At 33.0% G+C, this 16,089-nt stretch overlaps 2 protein-coding genes across 5 annotated transcripts; one reads left to right on the forward strand and one right to left on the reverse strand.

Annotated features, from left to right (window-relative positions):
* The first annotated feature begins 1,561 nt into the window (after positions 1-1,561).
* Positions 1,562-3,751, forward strand: LOC107947294 (F-box protein At4g00755). Of its 3 annotated transcripts, none has more exons than XM_016881896.2 (6): positions 1,562-1,817; positions 1,958-2,139; positions 2,244-2,657; positions 2,751-2,914; positions 2,999-3,117; positions 3,240-3,751. In XM_016881896.2, the coding sequence occupies exons 2-6, from the start codon at positions 2,013-2,015 to the stop codon at positions 3,460-3,462; spliced, it is 1,047 nt and encodes a 348-aa protein (XP_016737385.1). In that variant the 5' UTR covers positions 1,562-1,817; positions 1,958-2,012; the 3' UTR covers positions 3,463-3,751. The 3 variants fall into 3 exon arrangements, with proteins under 3 accessions (XP_016737385.1, XP_016737383.1, XP_040963629.1); XM_016881894.2 differs by having other exon boundaries at positions 1,982-2,139; XM_041107695.1 differs by having other exon boundaries at positions 1,599-1,817; positions 1,982-2,139; positions 2,999-3,751.
* Positions 3,752-4,111: 360 nt separating this feature from the next.
* LOC107947293 (probable transcriptional regulator SLK2) lies at positions 4,112-10,865 on the reverse strand. Of its 2 annotated transcripts, none has more exons than XM_016881892.2 (10): positions 10,770-10,865; positions 9,111-10,133; positions 8,678-8,809; positions 8,418-8,466; positions 7,621-7,835; positions 7,470-7,538; positions 6,158-6,258; positions 5,739-5,832; positions 5,583-5,652; positions 4,112-5,333 (listed from the first exon to the last, which is right to left on the reverse strand). In XM_016881892.2, the coding sequence occupies exons 2-10, from the start codon at positions 10,035-10,037 to the stop codon at positions 4,420-4,422; spliced, it is 2,571 nt and encodes an 856-aa protein (XP_016737381.1). In that variant the 5' UTR covers positions 10,038-10,133; positions 10,770-10,865; the 3' UTR covers positions 4,112-4,419. The 2 variants fall into 2 exon arrangements, with proteins under 2 accessions (XP_016737381.1, XP_016737382.1); XM_016881893.2 differs by having other exon boundaries at positions 9,111-9,849; positions 10,770-10,863.
* Positions 10,866-16,089: the final 5,224 nt, after the last annotated feature.

Genomic DNA, 16,089 nt, shown 5'->3' on the forward strand with positions numbered 1-16,089 from the left:
CGAAAAGCTTTTTGTAAATGGTATGATAACACATTTATTCCTCAATACTTACATATTTTATCAATTTGATCCTAATACTAAATAATTCAACAAATTTAACTTTTCACGTTAATAAGTTCTATCAATTTTTTCCTTAAACACATCTTCATCATAAATCGAAATTATAAAAATGACATCAAATTTAATTGGAAAATGTTTGTAAGGTGTCATTTTTGGGTGAGGAATTGCTTTTCTTTTTTTTTTTTTTTCAATTTCTTAAGCTGAGAAATTGGTAATCTCCTTCCTGCTGAAGCAAGTCGAGGAAATATTTTTTTCATCAAATTGAAATTGAAACTAAACTTGAAACAACCAAAGCATATCGAGAACAAAATATGGGTGTTCCAAAAGAAATAAAGGATAAGAGGTTCTTCAAGAACTTCTCAAAATTGATTAAGTACAAAAAAAAAAAACATTGTGCTTATTTTTCCATTAAAAAAAATTAGAATGATAATACTCTTTCATTGCTCTTGGTTTTTTTTTTTATAGCAAGAAGACAGATGATGATGATGTTGATGTTGAACAAAAGGACCTATTTTTTGGTATTCATTCAAGGTAATTTTGGAATGGTGAGACATTAAGTCCATAAATATGGATTAAGGAGGTGGTGGAGGAGTAAGTGGCTCTGACCTTTCTCCACAGAAAAACCCTTACATTCCACACTGCTCACCATATTCAGAGAAATCATAAGAACATTGTTGACCTTTCTCTTCTTCTATGTTTTTTTATTAAGGAATTGGTTTTGTTTTTGTTAGTGAAAATGTGAAGGATGTTCAAGGAATGTCCACATCCAAACAAGAAGCAAAAGTTGCAGTTGAGTAAGTAGTTGGGATTGGCATCGAGACAGATGAAGTTTTTATTTCAAATTAGGACCCAAATGAAGTGCTGTATCATCAGTGCAGTTATGGCCTATAGGGCTCATTATTTCATCCTCCTTTTATTCATACACTTTTTTTTGGTTATGATATTGATCTGGCACAACACGAAAGAGCTTATAATTGCACTCTTTTGATTTTGAAAAGGAATTTCCAGTAATAATAATAATAAAGAAAAACAAATCAATTGAAAAAAAAATTCCCCAATGCTCTTCAACAGGAAGGAGACTATCAATTTTCTCAACTCGAAAAAGAATTAAAAAAAAAGCAGTTCCTCACCCAAAAACAATGAGACCTTACCCTATTAAAATTTTTGTTGCTTTTATAATTTCTATTTGTGATGAAAATGTGTTTGAGGACTAAATTAATAGAATTTATAGATGTGAAGGTTTAAATTATTGAATTATTTAGAATTAGGATCAAATTGATAGAATTTATAAGTAGTGATGACTAAATGTGTTATTATACCATTCAATTTAACCGCAGGTGACCAAAGCAGTAGCAAATTCAAACGTTAGTGCTTAAATTGAAAATTTTTAAAATTGGGTGACCAAAAAAAAATGCCGGCATAGTCGGGTGACCATTTGTAGAATTTACCCTTGTTTTATTTGTTTATTTATTATTCTTTTCTCAGTTGTCCCGTTCATCTATTTCTTAAAACAATGTCCTTTGTCTGTTTTTTGGGTTAATTTCCAAATTTCTTTCTTTCCAAGATAAGCTTTTTAAAATATTTAAAGACAAATAAAGTTCAATTACTTACAAATCCCACATAAAAATAGAAACTTTTTTTGTCCCAAAATAAAATTATTCAATTTTCTGTACTTTTTAGCTTTTGGCTTTGGATCTATCGCTTGCCACCAATTCTTCTCCATTTAACTTCACCCTTTACTGAAATTTAGGATTTGGGTATTTCCTGTTTGTTCTGTTTAATTTTCCTTTTGATTAGTTTTAATATGATTTCAGCTTAGGGTAACAATTTTGTATTGATCTTCAATGAAAACCCAGAATAAAGGTTCTCTTTTTTAATCTTTTGTTGCTTATTGTAGACAGGGGTTTCTGATATTTTACAGTTATTGCTGAAGCTATACAAAGGATCCAAAAATGGATTATTGTGGTGATTTTATAGAATTGCTTGGACCTGATATTTCTACGAAGATTCTCATGAATCTGGTTAACCCTTCTGATCTCATTAGGGTTAGCTTGGTTTCTAGTTCTTGGCATCAATTTGGTAAGCAAATCAATGTCTTTGGTAGAATTTAGCTTTATGTTCTATTATATATCGAAGAATCAGCATTGATTAATTCGATAGGATCGGTTTTATTCATCTTGCAGTGATTGAAAATGGTCTTGGTAAACAGCTTTGCCTGAAATTATTTCCTGAAATTTCCGGTATTGTTCATACCATTGAGATGAACAACTTGATAGATACCGTTGGACATAAACAGAATGATTGTGATGAGTTGGAATGTCTTAGGAAGAATCATAGAATCTATACCTTGTTGGCTCGAGCGTTTAACCCTTTCGTAAGAAAAGATTGTATATCAGAGGCCGTTATTGCATCGAGCACAGATAATTACCCAGAGGAAAGCATCCATAATACTTTGGAGCCGTTTGATAGAATAGACACCAGAGCATCGTATTGGTCGAGTGAAGGGCAAAACAATCCTGCCGTCCCCGAGACTTTACTTTATAAGTTGATGACCAAGATGTGTATCGTTACAGAAATCCATGTTCAGCCATTCCAAGGTTTTAACTCTAAATTGTCGTGCTCGTCTTTTACCTGTCCAACTTGCCTATAGTGAAAGCCTTAGAATTGACAGAATTATGTTTGTGTATCAGCTTATTTTCAGTACGGCTTCCCAATATACTCGTCTAAGGATGTCAGGTTTAGAATGGGTCATAAATTGCAGAGTGAAATGACGGATAGTTCGACTTCTAGTAATAAATCGGCAGATGACGAGTTCATTTGGACATATACTTCACCAGAATTTCCAATGGTTCAGGTGAGCTTCGTGTCGACCAGCTGGATTAGGCTTTGGTTTTAAAGTTATCTGCTTCATTTAACGGATCCAATAATGTATTGCCAGGAAAATTGCTTACAAAAGTTCAAGCTACCAGAGCCTGTTCTTTGCATTGGAGGATACATGCAAGTTGAGTTACTCGGTAGAGTTCAGAGACAAGAAATGGATGGTTTATATTATATATGGTTCTCTCTCTCTCTCTCTCTTTTAACTTCTTCCAATCACTGATATGTAAATTGTAAATCATGCTTTAATTTAGGCTTTAACAAAATTTAGAATGATAAAAATTGATTTGAGCCTTGTGCAGTATCTCCCATGTTCAAGCTGTTGGACGACCGCTTTTACCAAGGTTTGATATAGAGATGCTTGATTCATCAGGGAGGTGTGCTTTGAAGTACTTGCCCGAAACAGGGAAACGTACACTTTCTTCACAACCACTTACACGGGAAACGGTGCATCTTCTCGTTTTCGTACGTTCACTGCAAGATTATTACAGAGAGGCACAAGAGGTTGGGAACAAATGTTATTGAATACATTACTTCAGGCAAGGGCAGGTCGTGCTAACGATGCAGATAATGAACCACCCCCTGCTTCACCCTAAGAATTGTTCATAACAGTTACAGTATGGTTTCTGTATTTCTGCTTGCCCTGACATCAGATTCTGTTACTGCAAATAAGAAGATAGTGAACCTGAAAAAACTGACTGGCAATCCTGTATCAAAGTTTTTACACATTTTGTTGCTAAAGTGATGTAATTGAGCTGTGGTGAGCAAAATATGAGCCATGCATGAATCAATTGGAGGGTAAATTTAATGATCATTTACTTACAGCCAAGTTCCTGTATTAAAAATCAATCAGATTGAATTATGTCAGATCAAAAAGTAAAATAAATTTTTTATTAAAATTTTCATTCATTCTACTATTAAAAGTTGATCACTATATATCAGTATGAGATACACTATCTAGTTGCTTTATCAGTCATACCATTTTTCAGTAGTACAAATAGATAAAAGTTTTAGGAGAACAAATTAATTTGCCCTTTTATCAAAAGTAAAGAGATTAATTTGCAAAGTAAAGAGATTAATTTGCTCATTTTGAGAAAAAGGTAAAATATAATCCAACTCACTTTATATACTTTCACAACTATTTAACAACGGAGATTGCAAAGAAACATAAAGGTGGGCAGTGAAACATGTAAAACATCAGATTAATAAGAAACAGAATCTGTTCTCAAGTTCGTTCAATAGATTACACTTGCAAGACTTGAAAACTGGAAAACCTTGAAAAAGTAGGGGGAAAAAGAAAGAAAATGATCACTAAATCCCTACTTAAAGCACAAAGTGATGTCACAACAATGCCATATTGAAGAGGCAGGGAAAGAAAAAACAATAGGGAAGAAAAGGGCCGTTGTTTCAAATGCTCTGTACATCGATTTGCCCGGTACTCACCCGACAGAAGAGCCATTAATTGGGGCCATATTACGTTAGTCATGCTTTCCAGCCATAACCAATATTATCATCGAGTTCGTTGTTAAAAAACCCATTGTCGAGGAACTCTTGAGCTATATCCGAAACTATATCGTCCTGCAAATGAAGAGTCTGAGACAAATCAGGTGCTCTGTGGTTGAATCCAGTGTTGCCACCTGCTGCTGAGGAATCACTGTTCGAAGCACCTTTAAAACTGTTGCTTCGACTCGGAGCAGGCCCTGCTACACTTCCGGATACATTAGAGGTAGCTACAGCTGGAGCAGCAGTGTTGTTACCGTATCCCATTCCATTTCTTCCCACACTAGCATTCCCATTCTGCCCACTCAGGGACTGCTGTTGCTGTTGAACTGCAGTATTGTTATTAGACATATCATGGTACAGCTGTTGCATCATTTGTTGTTGTAAAACCTGGTTACCCTGAGGAGACTGTGGATGGTTCTTCTGCATTAAGTTACCACTAAGCTGTTGCTGTTGCTGCTGCTGCTGCTGCTGCTGTGGTGTTGGTAACAGGGGACTCGATAAGCCACTAACAGGCAGACTCTGCATGGATCCCGGTAAAATGGCAGCAGGCCCTTGGAAGTTTGAAGATGGACTCTGGTTAGAACTATTGAAGGAAGAGGCTTCCTGATGAAGCGAGTTAGGGTTTGAATTCATAGAGTTCTGCCTACTAAGCAGATTCTGGTAGTTAGTAAGTGCCAAAGCAGCTTGTGCTGAACCACTTAAAGTTCCTCTACCGACCATGTGATGGTTGTTGCCTAACGGGTTGTTTATTCCCGGATGTAATGCCATTAGCTTATTCAGCGTATTCCTATCGGTTGGCAGACCCTGAACGTTTGCTAACTGCTCCATTTCCTGCATTTTTTGCATTTGGAGCTTGGCTGCACTGGCATGACGAGGATAGTTTTTCAAGCCATCTGCAAATGTGGTTTTTAAGCAAACAAAATTATTATGTGCCTTAACTGAATGCCACCCAATCAACAACAAAAGAAAGCTTGAAATTATTATATTCTTGAAAGTAATAAAAAATGAAAACATGCCACATTATAATTGGAGATAAAAGCAGTCGCATATAAAGTACAATTCCATAATTTTAACAAGTTGGTTTAATGAACAAAATAAAACTATCAACATGTTAAGGTCAGTAAGGCAAATGCACAACTTACCAATTGCCCCAACCTTGTGTTCCCGACAAAAATCTATTAGATCTTTCATGCTACTTACAACCTCAGCGATCTGTAACAAATTATGCCAAACTGTAAGGAAACTCAAAAATGAATATTTATTTACTGAAATATAAATGCAAAAGGCTAAAACTTTACCTGCAAACATCTGACATATCTTTTCGAAAAACCCAAGTCATTCAATGACTGTGACTCCAAACTCTTCACAAGCTGCCGTCCAGCCGTCAGGACCCTGAGAGAAGTAGCCATGTAATCATGTTGAATCAGCAAAATTCTAACGAGCAATGACCAAGTAATAGCAAAAGCACTCACTTAAACCTGAGTTAAACAGAACAAAAAAAAAAAGAGGGAGGGGGGGTTCAAGACCGTCCAAAATAACTTTTTGGATGCCTCTGGCTAAATAGCACTCAAGGACGGCTACAATTTTAAAAGAAATCGTTTTTTGGAGCAAAGTATCTCTAGAAATCTCAAGGGCTCTAACAAAAAGAATCTGGTAAGTGACTGTGTGACATTATTCATCACAAAGAATAATTTATATTAGTAAAAAATCAACTCACATATTGCTGTTTGTTTGCAAGTCCTGCTGAGAAACCCCCTCAGATCCACCTTCAGATATTGTGCTCTGGCATTTCTGTGCTACCTGAAGTAACTGGTTTACCTACATAATTTACGAGGTTCAAGTTGTATCAGATGTCCTTAAAGAACTTAAACAAATGAGCATATTATCAAATATGTTAAGCCAATATAGATTTTAGGAAGTGTTTTCTGAACAGAGGCAGAATACATAAACCTGGTACACATACTGAATGCAATTTTTGAGATTATAGGAATAAAATAAAGCAGCAAAAACAATGTAAATCTTTGTCCTGATAAACGTGAACGTCAAGTCAATAACATTATTTTGGGCTTTCTTGTTAGTATCCCTAATATTATCAACATATTCAGAGCAATATTAACGTCGTATTTGGATGTGAAGGGGCTAAAATAGAGTAGAGCAGAATGGAGTAAAGGGTTTAACCTACCTTGTTTGGATTCTTTTATCCCTAACCTATCTTATTTGAACTAAATCCACCTCATTTTGGAAGTTACCTCAATCGGAAGGGTTTGTATTAGAGTACTCACAATCCTTTGAAAACTTATTTTAGTTACGGTTTATATACAACATAATAGCACGTAAACCCCTCTAGCTTTACTCTACTCTACTCTCCATTCCCAAATAAGGTAGAGAAGGCTTGTTATCTATACTCCTCTCACTTTTCACCTCATTTACTCCAAAATCTTTTACCTTCAGATCTCAAAGACGTTGCTAAAAAATTCTAACTCCTCTGTTTCCATTTTATAGGATTTAATTACCATTAAATCTTTCAGGCTTCCTCCGCTAGTTCTTTGTCTCTCAATTTCCTTTGTTCCTCCCTAACTGTTTCTGCCTATTCTATCTCTTTCCCCTACTTCTTCTACTCAACTTGGCATCAGTGTTGGGCAAATCCAAATAAAGAAAACAAGGTAGGAATAAAATAACATCACTTGCTGATTATTCAAGTAAAGATGTTCGCCATAGTAACTGACTTTCAGTTGTCCTACTCATACAATTTCTCTTCTTTCTTTGAAAACTCAACTACAACTGTGTACTAATATAAAACAATAATTAACTCTAGTACTAACACGAGTCTGATATCTACACAAAAAAAAAAGAGAGAGAGAGAGAATCATCTTAAGGAACGTAAACCAAACAATTTGCATCGTTACATTTATCATAGAAATAAAATTAGATTTCTTACAAATGCAAGAGAAATAGAAAAGGAGTAATTGTGTATTTGCAGAGGAATCATCGATAATAAGTTAGAGCTAATAAGATGCAAGTTTTAGCACCTGAGGTGCAACCAAACGACGCGGAAAAAGTTCTTCATGTCTACGTGCGCAGAACTCCCAAGATAATATCTGCAAAAGGAAAGTGCCAATAGGTTATTCCCTAAAATAACAGCAATAAAACTGCAAAATGTGAAAAAAAAAATTCGTTAACCTTTAAATCCTGAGTGAATATGATGCGAAGCTGCCCCTCACGAACAACACGAAGCTGCTCATATACACTCTCCTGAACTGCTTTTCCATATTCCAACATCATTATTCCAGAAGGGAATCTAATCTCACGGGGCATGTCCAAAAACAGAAGCTCATCAACTACTCCACTACCAAATTTGATTTCATTAAGTCTGGGAAGTACTTCAAAAGTAGCTTCTGTAAATATAAGAGTATTTATTTAGGTCAGAATCAAATGATCAGATGCCAAGTAGCAAGAGCAATTATAAGTAACTTCTAAAGTAAAAACACAGATAGAAGCCGCAAGCATTGGCACATATCCTCTAACTAATAAGACAAAATAAGAATAAACAATGGAGTCCATAAATCCAGAGATGTTATGAATCGATACATATTAACTTCAAGTCATTGGTATACAATATATTGACTGATTGAGAAAACAAAAAAAAATGAGAGAGCTTATTTGAGGAAAGTTTTAAGGAGGAAAAAGAATCAGAAAATCCATAACCCTAAAAATTCAAAGAAATTCCATCTCTCTCATCTATCCAGTAGGTCCATACATAGAGAAAGAGAAAATGATCTTCTATAATCACAGAAATGTGAATGAGTTAAAAATGAAAATGAAAATAAAGTAATGAATTTACTGCAAATAACATTCTATAAAAAAACACAAGATAGGGACCATCTTTTTTTCATACCATATTTCTAAAATGTATTTCCTACCAAAGTCAACTAAAAGAATAATCTTTACAACAAAGCAAATGCTCATAAATCTCTTACCGAACCCCCTTCCAGATTTAGACCCACAAATATCACAATGCCAGGCATCCTGAAATTTACATAAAGAAAGTCAGAATACTACTTATTATAAGACAAGCATATTAATTACGAAGCCAAGTGAAGGATGATATTATTTATACAGAAGAATGCATGCAATTTTACCAAATCAGTGCAAACAACTTAGCAAAAGGCTTAAACTTCAAGATAGAAAGATGATTTTCATGTGTTAAAAACTAGAGGGAAGAAGCACAAAGACTAACCATAGCAGCTTGAGGGAAAACACCAAGTGCATGACTCCCAACATTATTATACAGTGACAAACACCATCTCTTCTTTGCACGAGGAGAATAATACTCTGCAACGAATTTCCTCCAGTATGCAAAAGTATTGTCCTACAAAATCAAGAAGACAAAACAGGATTCAACAAAACTTTGAACCTCAAATTATCAAGTTGAAAATAGTTAATGTAAAGTCGGTAACAACAAGATAACCAAGTATGCATCAGAGCATATAGTAGATTTTTACACAAAAGCAAAAACTTCATGAAGGCAGGAAGCTAATTGAGCATGCATAAGAGCACAGAACATATTTTCCCCAAAAAAAATGCAGTTTTAAGAGGAGTGAAGCTGTTAAAAGAAAGCAATTAAAATTCAAGATACTTTGACACAAGAGGCAGTAAAAAAATAAACTCACAGGTGGCCTTTGCCGTTGGTGATATAGGTACTGCATTAGCCGGCGGGCACATACACCACCATCAAAGGGGCGCCTCATTGCAGCTGCTTGCTGCATTCCTTGTTGTTGCAATTGCTGCCTCAACTGCATCTGCTGTTGTTGCTGCTGCTGCAAGTGTGCTCTCTGCAATGGTGGCATTGACTGCAAAAGCTGCTGCTGTTGCCTAAGTCTCTGTTGCTGGAGCAAAGCTTGAAACTGGGGGTTTCGACCTTGCAACTGCATGGAATCCTGTCTTTGCAGCAACTGTTGCAACACCTGCTGTTGCAGAAGGTCTTCTTGCTTGATGTCTAATCGGGGTTTCTTCTGCAGCTGAGATAGATTACTAGGATCTTGCATGAAGGACCCTGGGACTCGGGGACCCATAGGAAGTGAAACTTGCCCAGTTTGTGATGCAGGCAAAGGCGTAGCAGTAGAGGCCCCTTGCTGCAGCAGCTGACTCTGCTGCATTTGTTGGACACTTGTGTCTTGATGAGAGCCCTGCTGGCCTACAGACGATCCATCAACAACTGATGAACCTGACATGCTTATATTGTTGGAAGAAAACGACATGGGCGATGCTGGTAATCGCATATATGAATCTGTATTAAAGCTAGCACTTCTCTGCAAGTGGGGACCTCCTGACAATGCCGAATTTGCATCTGTGACCAAAGAACTTGCCCCAACACTAGGTCCTGAGTTTGCCACACTGTTCAACACCGCACTGTTCATATCCCCCGAAACCGGACCCAGATTAGGACGCCCAGTTCCAGGAATTGAATTAGATGAGTTCTCATAAGGTGAGCTCAAGCGAGAGTTAACTACAGCCTGGGACAGCCCATCTCCTTGGAAGAAAATTCCAGAACTCGAGGAAGATTGGGTTAAACCCCCAGCCACCCGAGAAGGTGCCATTGGAGGCACCGCCCCCTGGTGGCCGGTGTCTAAATAGCTATCCAGAGCCAGGCCTTTCTAATAATAAATACGCCCTCAACAATTTGTTGCAGAGATCTAAAAACAATGTATAATAGAAAGAAAAAAAAAACAGATGACAAAAATTAGAATTTGAATTGCACGTGCTTCAAGAGAACAAAGTTTCAACTTTTCTAACACTATTCCACTCAGATAAATCAATCAAGACTAGAAACGCTGGAAAAAAAAAGACCCAAAAAATTTCGAAGATTAATCCCCACAAATGTTAAAAAAAAAAACCTAATTTTGGAACCAACTCACTAAACCAAGAATCACTCACTAGAATACTCGAAACTTAAAATCCTTTCACTTTAAAAGCACAAATAAACGATCAAATCACTCAATGAACTTAACTGAGAATAAAAGTTTACCCAAATTGATCACAAGCATCAAAATCCCATAGTGTTATCGAACTCAAATTAGAAAAATGAGAGACCAAAAAGAAAACCAGATTGACCTTAATTAAAGACTTAATAGCAAGCTAAACAAGAAGATCAAGAAATAGCAAGCAAAAATCACTTCAAAATAAAACAAAATTCGCAATAAAAAAAGCAAAACTTTCCTTATTTTAGAGATCGATCGAAGCAGAATCGAACTAATAAAATCATTAAACAGCTTTAATTAAATAAAACGGATTAAACCAAAAAAAAAATTAAGCAAAACGAAGCTACTAACCTCAAATCGCGAGCTGGAATGGGGAAAAAAAAGCGAAACTTTACTTTTTTTAATTTTTATCACTTAATTTGAAAAAAAAAATGGTAGATAGAGAAGGAGAAATATTTCAAGGAAGCTGTTTATATACCAAGCGGGAATGACCGTGACGGAATTACCGGTAGCACCGGTAACTTTGCCCTTTGTCACGTTTATATGTCATTTGAGTTACCGACACGTGTCCAACCCAACGAGTCGGTGTTAGATCTCTCAGTGGCGATGCGAGCTTGTGACTGACGTGGCAAAATCTAATTCGTTTGATAGATCATGAGGAAGACGCTATTCTGGGTAACTAGTAAGTAAGTACCTTTCAGGAAATGATCTGCTGTGGTTTGACGTAGAGTAAGGCTTTTTGTTGAATAGGGTAAGTCGAGTTTAGAAAACATGACGTGGGAGGAATTGATTGGATATTGAAAGTAGGTGTTTTTGAGATTCGAGAATATAGGATTGTGATCTCGGATTTCACATTAGATACTAATTTTAATTAATTAACTACATTATTATACGGTTAAGGATAGGGATAAATCATCAGAGCGCCACGTGTAATGGAAGGATCGTAAATAGAAGCAATACGCTGCGTAGCCGTGTTTAAAATTGATATTTATAATCATATTTTAATTTATTAATTGATTTTGACACGTTGGTATTAACTTTATAATCAAATTTTAAAAGGACAATAAACAAATAATATTTCTTGAACTTTTATTTGCTTCGCGTTCGAGGAGGAAAGGTATTATCACCTGTCGGTGTCACAGCAAATGAACAACAACACATTATTACCCATTATATGAACAACTTGCAAAAAATATACATATATCGTATTTCATGGTTCCCTTGAGATGGTAAGTAATGATCCTCAATGCCCATCCCAATAAGTCTATCTATAAATCTAATTAATCCATTTTGTTATTGGCTGAGGCTCAGGTAGAAAAAGTGTTTATTTTTTGTACAAAAATACGTAACTTTTCTCAATTACAAGTCTCACATTTTAAAAATGGTTTTCTTTAAGGCTTTATATTTAAGTATTGAAGATATAAAAAATAACGTGTGTGCTTACCTTTTATTTAATTGTCCCACCTAATTTAACGCAACAAAAGTGCCGAAATTTACGAAAAAGGTAATTTTATTGGGATTATTTAAATACTGAATTTTGTTTAGATTTAATGGGCTTGGTCTCAAAAAAATAATATCATTGGGGTTGTTTCTGTATCTAGCCCAGCCAACAAGCGTTAATCATATGCACAAAGCCCTTTCAAATATTGAAGGGATTGTTTACACTGGATGGAGTTTTTTAGCTCAGTTGGGCCTTAATAGTAGTCCCATTTGCTATTTAAAATAATATTTAATACGAAATAGGTTAATATTAATTAGGGTAAACTAAATTAGTAAGTTTTTTTTATCATTCAATTATAAAAAGACTATAAAACTTCATTTATATATTACGCAATTAAATCTTGATTCTAAAAAAAATTAACATTTTAACCTTTATTAATTTGATTATTTTTTTGGACTTTTTTTCCTCAAAAATTAAAATCGAAAGGAGTGTTGTTGAATGATTTCTTATATTAACATGTTACATACTATGTTTTGTTTTTAAATTTTATTACTTGATTAGACTTAAAATTTACCTAATTACAAATTTAGAATATATATTAACAAACATGGTACAAAAAACTAAAACATAATGAGTAAATTGCATCAAACAACTCTAAATTACGAATTTTATTCTAGATTGGTTCTCAAATTTTAAAATATTTTAATTATATCCTCAAACCATCAATGTTATATCAATAAGCCCTTCCATTACTAAAATCACTGACTTAATTGTTAAATATACATTAGATCTTATGTGATATAATTTAAAACTTTTTTTTAAATGAATAATGTAAAAAATGGATGTTATACATATCTTGATTTTGAAGTTTTTGAAGCTTTCATAGAAACTATTGTCCTCTCTCTCTCTTTTCATTTTTACCTTTTTTTTTTCATTTTAAATTAAGTTACATAAGATTTTATATATCATTTAATGGTTTCATGAATGGAAGAACATGATTGATATAACATGGATAGTTTAAGATGTAATTGAGACATTTTGAAATTTAAGGTCTGTTTGATTGAAGGAATTGATTTTCCGGTAAATCATTTCCAACTTTTCCAGTGTTTGATTGGCGGAAAACATTTTCCATTTGGAAAACGAACTCCAAAACAAGGGAAAATGGGTTACATTTTAGGGAAAATGTTTTACCCTTTCAATTTCCGTAAGACATTTTCCGTGCTCTCCTCTCTATCGCCTCCTTCATTCCTTCCTTCATTTCCGGTAGAAAATTGCTTATGTTTATCGATTTTTCAGTAACTTGTTTTTTTAATTATTCAATACTTGTTTTTTTAACACAATTACAAATAATTTATTTGATATTAATTTTTTTTCAATTTATAACGATTAACATTGTAGCTTAATAATTGAGTATTCTTATAAATAAATCATTGCAATATATGTAAAAATAATTTAAAATATAAAAATTTATTAATATATATCAATATTTGTAAAAACAATTTTTTCGAAAAATATTTTCAGGAAATCTGCCAAACAGCCGAAAATATTTTACACAGATTCAATCAAACACCAGAAAATATTTTCCAGTAAATCATTTTACAGAAAAGTAAAACATTTTCCCGAAATCATTTTACGGAAAATATTTTACTGGCAATCAAACAGAACCTTAGAGACAAATTTAAAATAAAGATCATAATTTAAATTATTTGGTGTAATGTAAAATTTCTTATAATTACGAATTTATTAATTATAGTTTAGAATTTTTTTGGGAAACATATCTAACATAAAACCTAAAGCACCTCTGTACCCAGTGGCGGAGCCGTATGGTTAATTTATACCCTTTATAATTTATAAAATTTTAAATTAATAATAGTAAAATTATATTTTGACATTCAAAATGATAAAATCTTAATTTAACCTATAAAAATAATGAAATTATAATTTTACTATTGTAACCCTATATAATTTAATTCTAATCCTCCTAAAAAAATTTATGACATTGCTACAGTTCATATCGATATTTAATGTGAAGGATAAAAATATCTTAAAAAGAATTGACCCGGTCTCCATAGCATTGGCGACAAAAGAAAAGCTGGCCTAATAATGATGAGATAAAACAATTAATTTATAAATTGGAACATGGCATTTAATCATATAGAAAACCAAAAGATTTAGGGTGAGTTTGGAAGGGCGGTGCGTTTACCTGCGGTTAGTGTAAAAATAGCGGTGGCGGTGAGATTAGATACTGTAACGATATTGTAGCGTGAGACAAAAAGTAAGCTAAACGCACCGCACCGCACCCAATCGCGCATCCAAACCCACCCTTAGACAAGTCGGGGGGCAACCTCAAAATCAAACCACAGAAGGTGTCCCAATTTGCGCATAAAAAGTGTCACATGATGAGCTGAACTGAGGTTGATTTATTTTTTCCTTTTTTTCTCCCCTTGACATGTTTGTCGCTAAATACCCACCATATTACGTTACTTGTGTTGTGACTCATTGATTGAATTTATTGTAAGTTTGAAATTTGAAAAATTTTAAAATATAGTTTTACGTTATATAAGATAATATATGTTATATATTTTTTGATATTTTCAAAAGATAATATATGTATATATATGTTCTTCTTCCATGTTCATAAATTTCCTTTAATATTTCTTTTTGTTTTATATTTTAAATATCAATTACGAGTTTTTACTATAATATTTATACTTAATATCTGGTATTTCTTTTTTATTCAGAGGTTGTATTGTTTTATTTGGCCTGAGATTTAGGATTTAGGTTTTGTTTTTTATTTTATTTTGCATGACATTTAATTTCAATTTTAGGAAATCAAGTTAGGATTATTAATTAATTATGCGTGAACCCCGATTTTTATTTAAAGTAATTAAATATCACTGTTCTGCTGTTGAATTGTAATTAAGATCTCGAGTAATAAATAAATTAGTAATTAATTAAGTCTTCTTCTAAAAATGAACAAATGTTTTAAATTGAATGTTTCTGAAACCCCAATAGCCAAAGCTTATACCGTTAAATTTCGTAGCCAAAGCTTTAGAATTACTTTTATTAATGGAATACAAATTTTAACTAAATAATTAATTTATTCTTTAAGTATTTGGATCAAGTTCAAAATTTAAAATGCTTAGATCGTAAAATGGAGAACACCTTTGATGATAAAAAAAATCAATTTTTGTATAAAAAAATCAATTTTTTAAATAATCTACACTCTTTTCCCAGCAAAAAAAAAACTATGCTTAAGTGATTACGAGTGATCTATGAATTTAGAGTTAATCATATAATGACACATCATTAAACAAATATTAAAAATAAATAAAAAGGACTAAATTTATAAATTTGTATTAAATGTAAATCTTATCAAGGATGGAAACCTGCTTGAGGAAATGTTATATATATTTTATTTAAGACATTTTTAATATTTTACAACAATTAAAATAATTAACATTTGTATATTTAATGTGAATTATAGTTTTAATTTTGATATTAAACCTGTCAGTGAGTTGTTGTAATTTTTCTAATTGAAAGACAATTACATTTATTAATTACATAAAATTTAAATATAAAATAATGAACAAGTCAAACCTTTCATAATAGACTTAATAAATAACACAACCTTTGAAAGCGAAACTCCATGGCTTTTATATACGCAACTCAGGTTACATTTAACCATAATTGGTTGAATGGTGTTCCAATAATTGGCTGATAATCTCTTTTCTTGGTTTTTCTAATGTTTTCTTTCCCCCAAAATTTGTTGTTAATTTCAAATGTAAAAGTTTGACTGGAATTTTTGTATCGAAAATTAGATTATATTTTATTTCTTAAAAATGAATAAATTAATCTCATTAAAAGCATACTAGTCCTCTTATTATAAATTACATCAATTTTTACTATTAAAAACTTATCCACCTGCATAAACATAAAGTAAACATGTCATTGTCTAATTATTCTGTCAATTACCCTAATTTTTAACAACAGAAATAGATAAAATTTAAACATAAATGATCAATTTATTATCTGATCAAACATACAATGACTAATTTATTTAATTTAATGTATTAAGTAGGGCAATTATTTATTGAAATTCGTGACGTTCCAACATTAAATATGGCAAAAATTTGAAACAACCAATTGAGTATAAAAATATAAAATATAATTAAGAGGAGAATTGTATAGACATGAGGTGAAATACCCATTGCATCCAAGGTAGTTACT

Source organism: Gossypium hirsutum, chromosome D12, assembly GCF_007990345.1.
Source record: "Gossypium hirsutum isolate 1008001.06 chromosome D12, Gossypium_hirsutum_v2.1, whole genome shotgun sequence".
Lineage (NCBI taxonomy): Eukaryota > Viridiplantae > Streptophyta > Magnoliopsida > Malvales > Malvaceae > Gossypium > Gossypium hirsutum.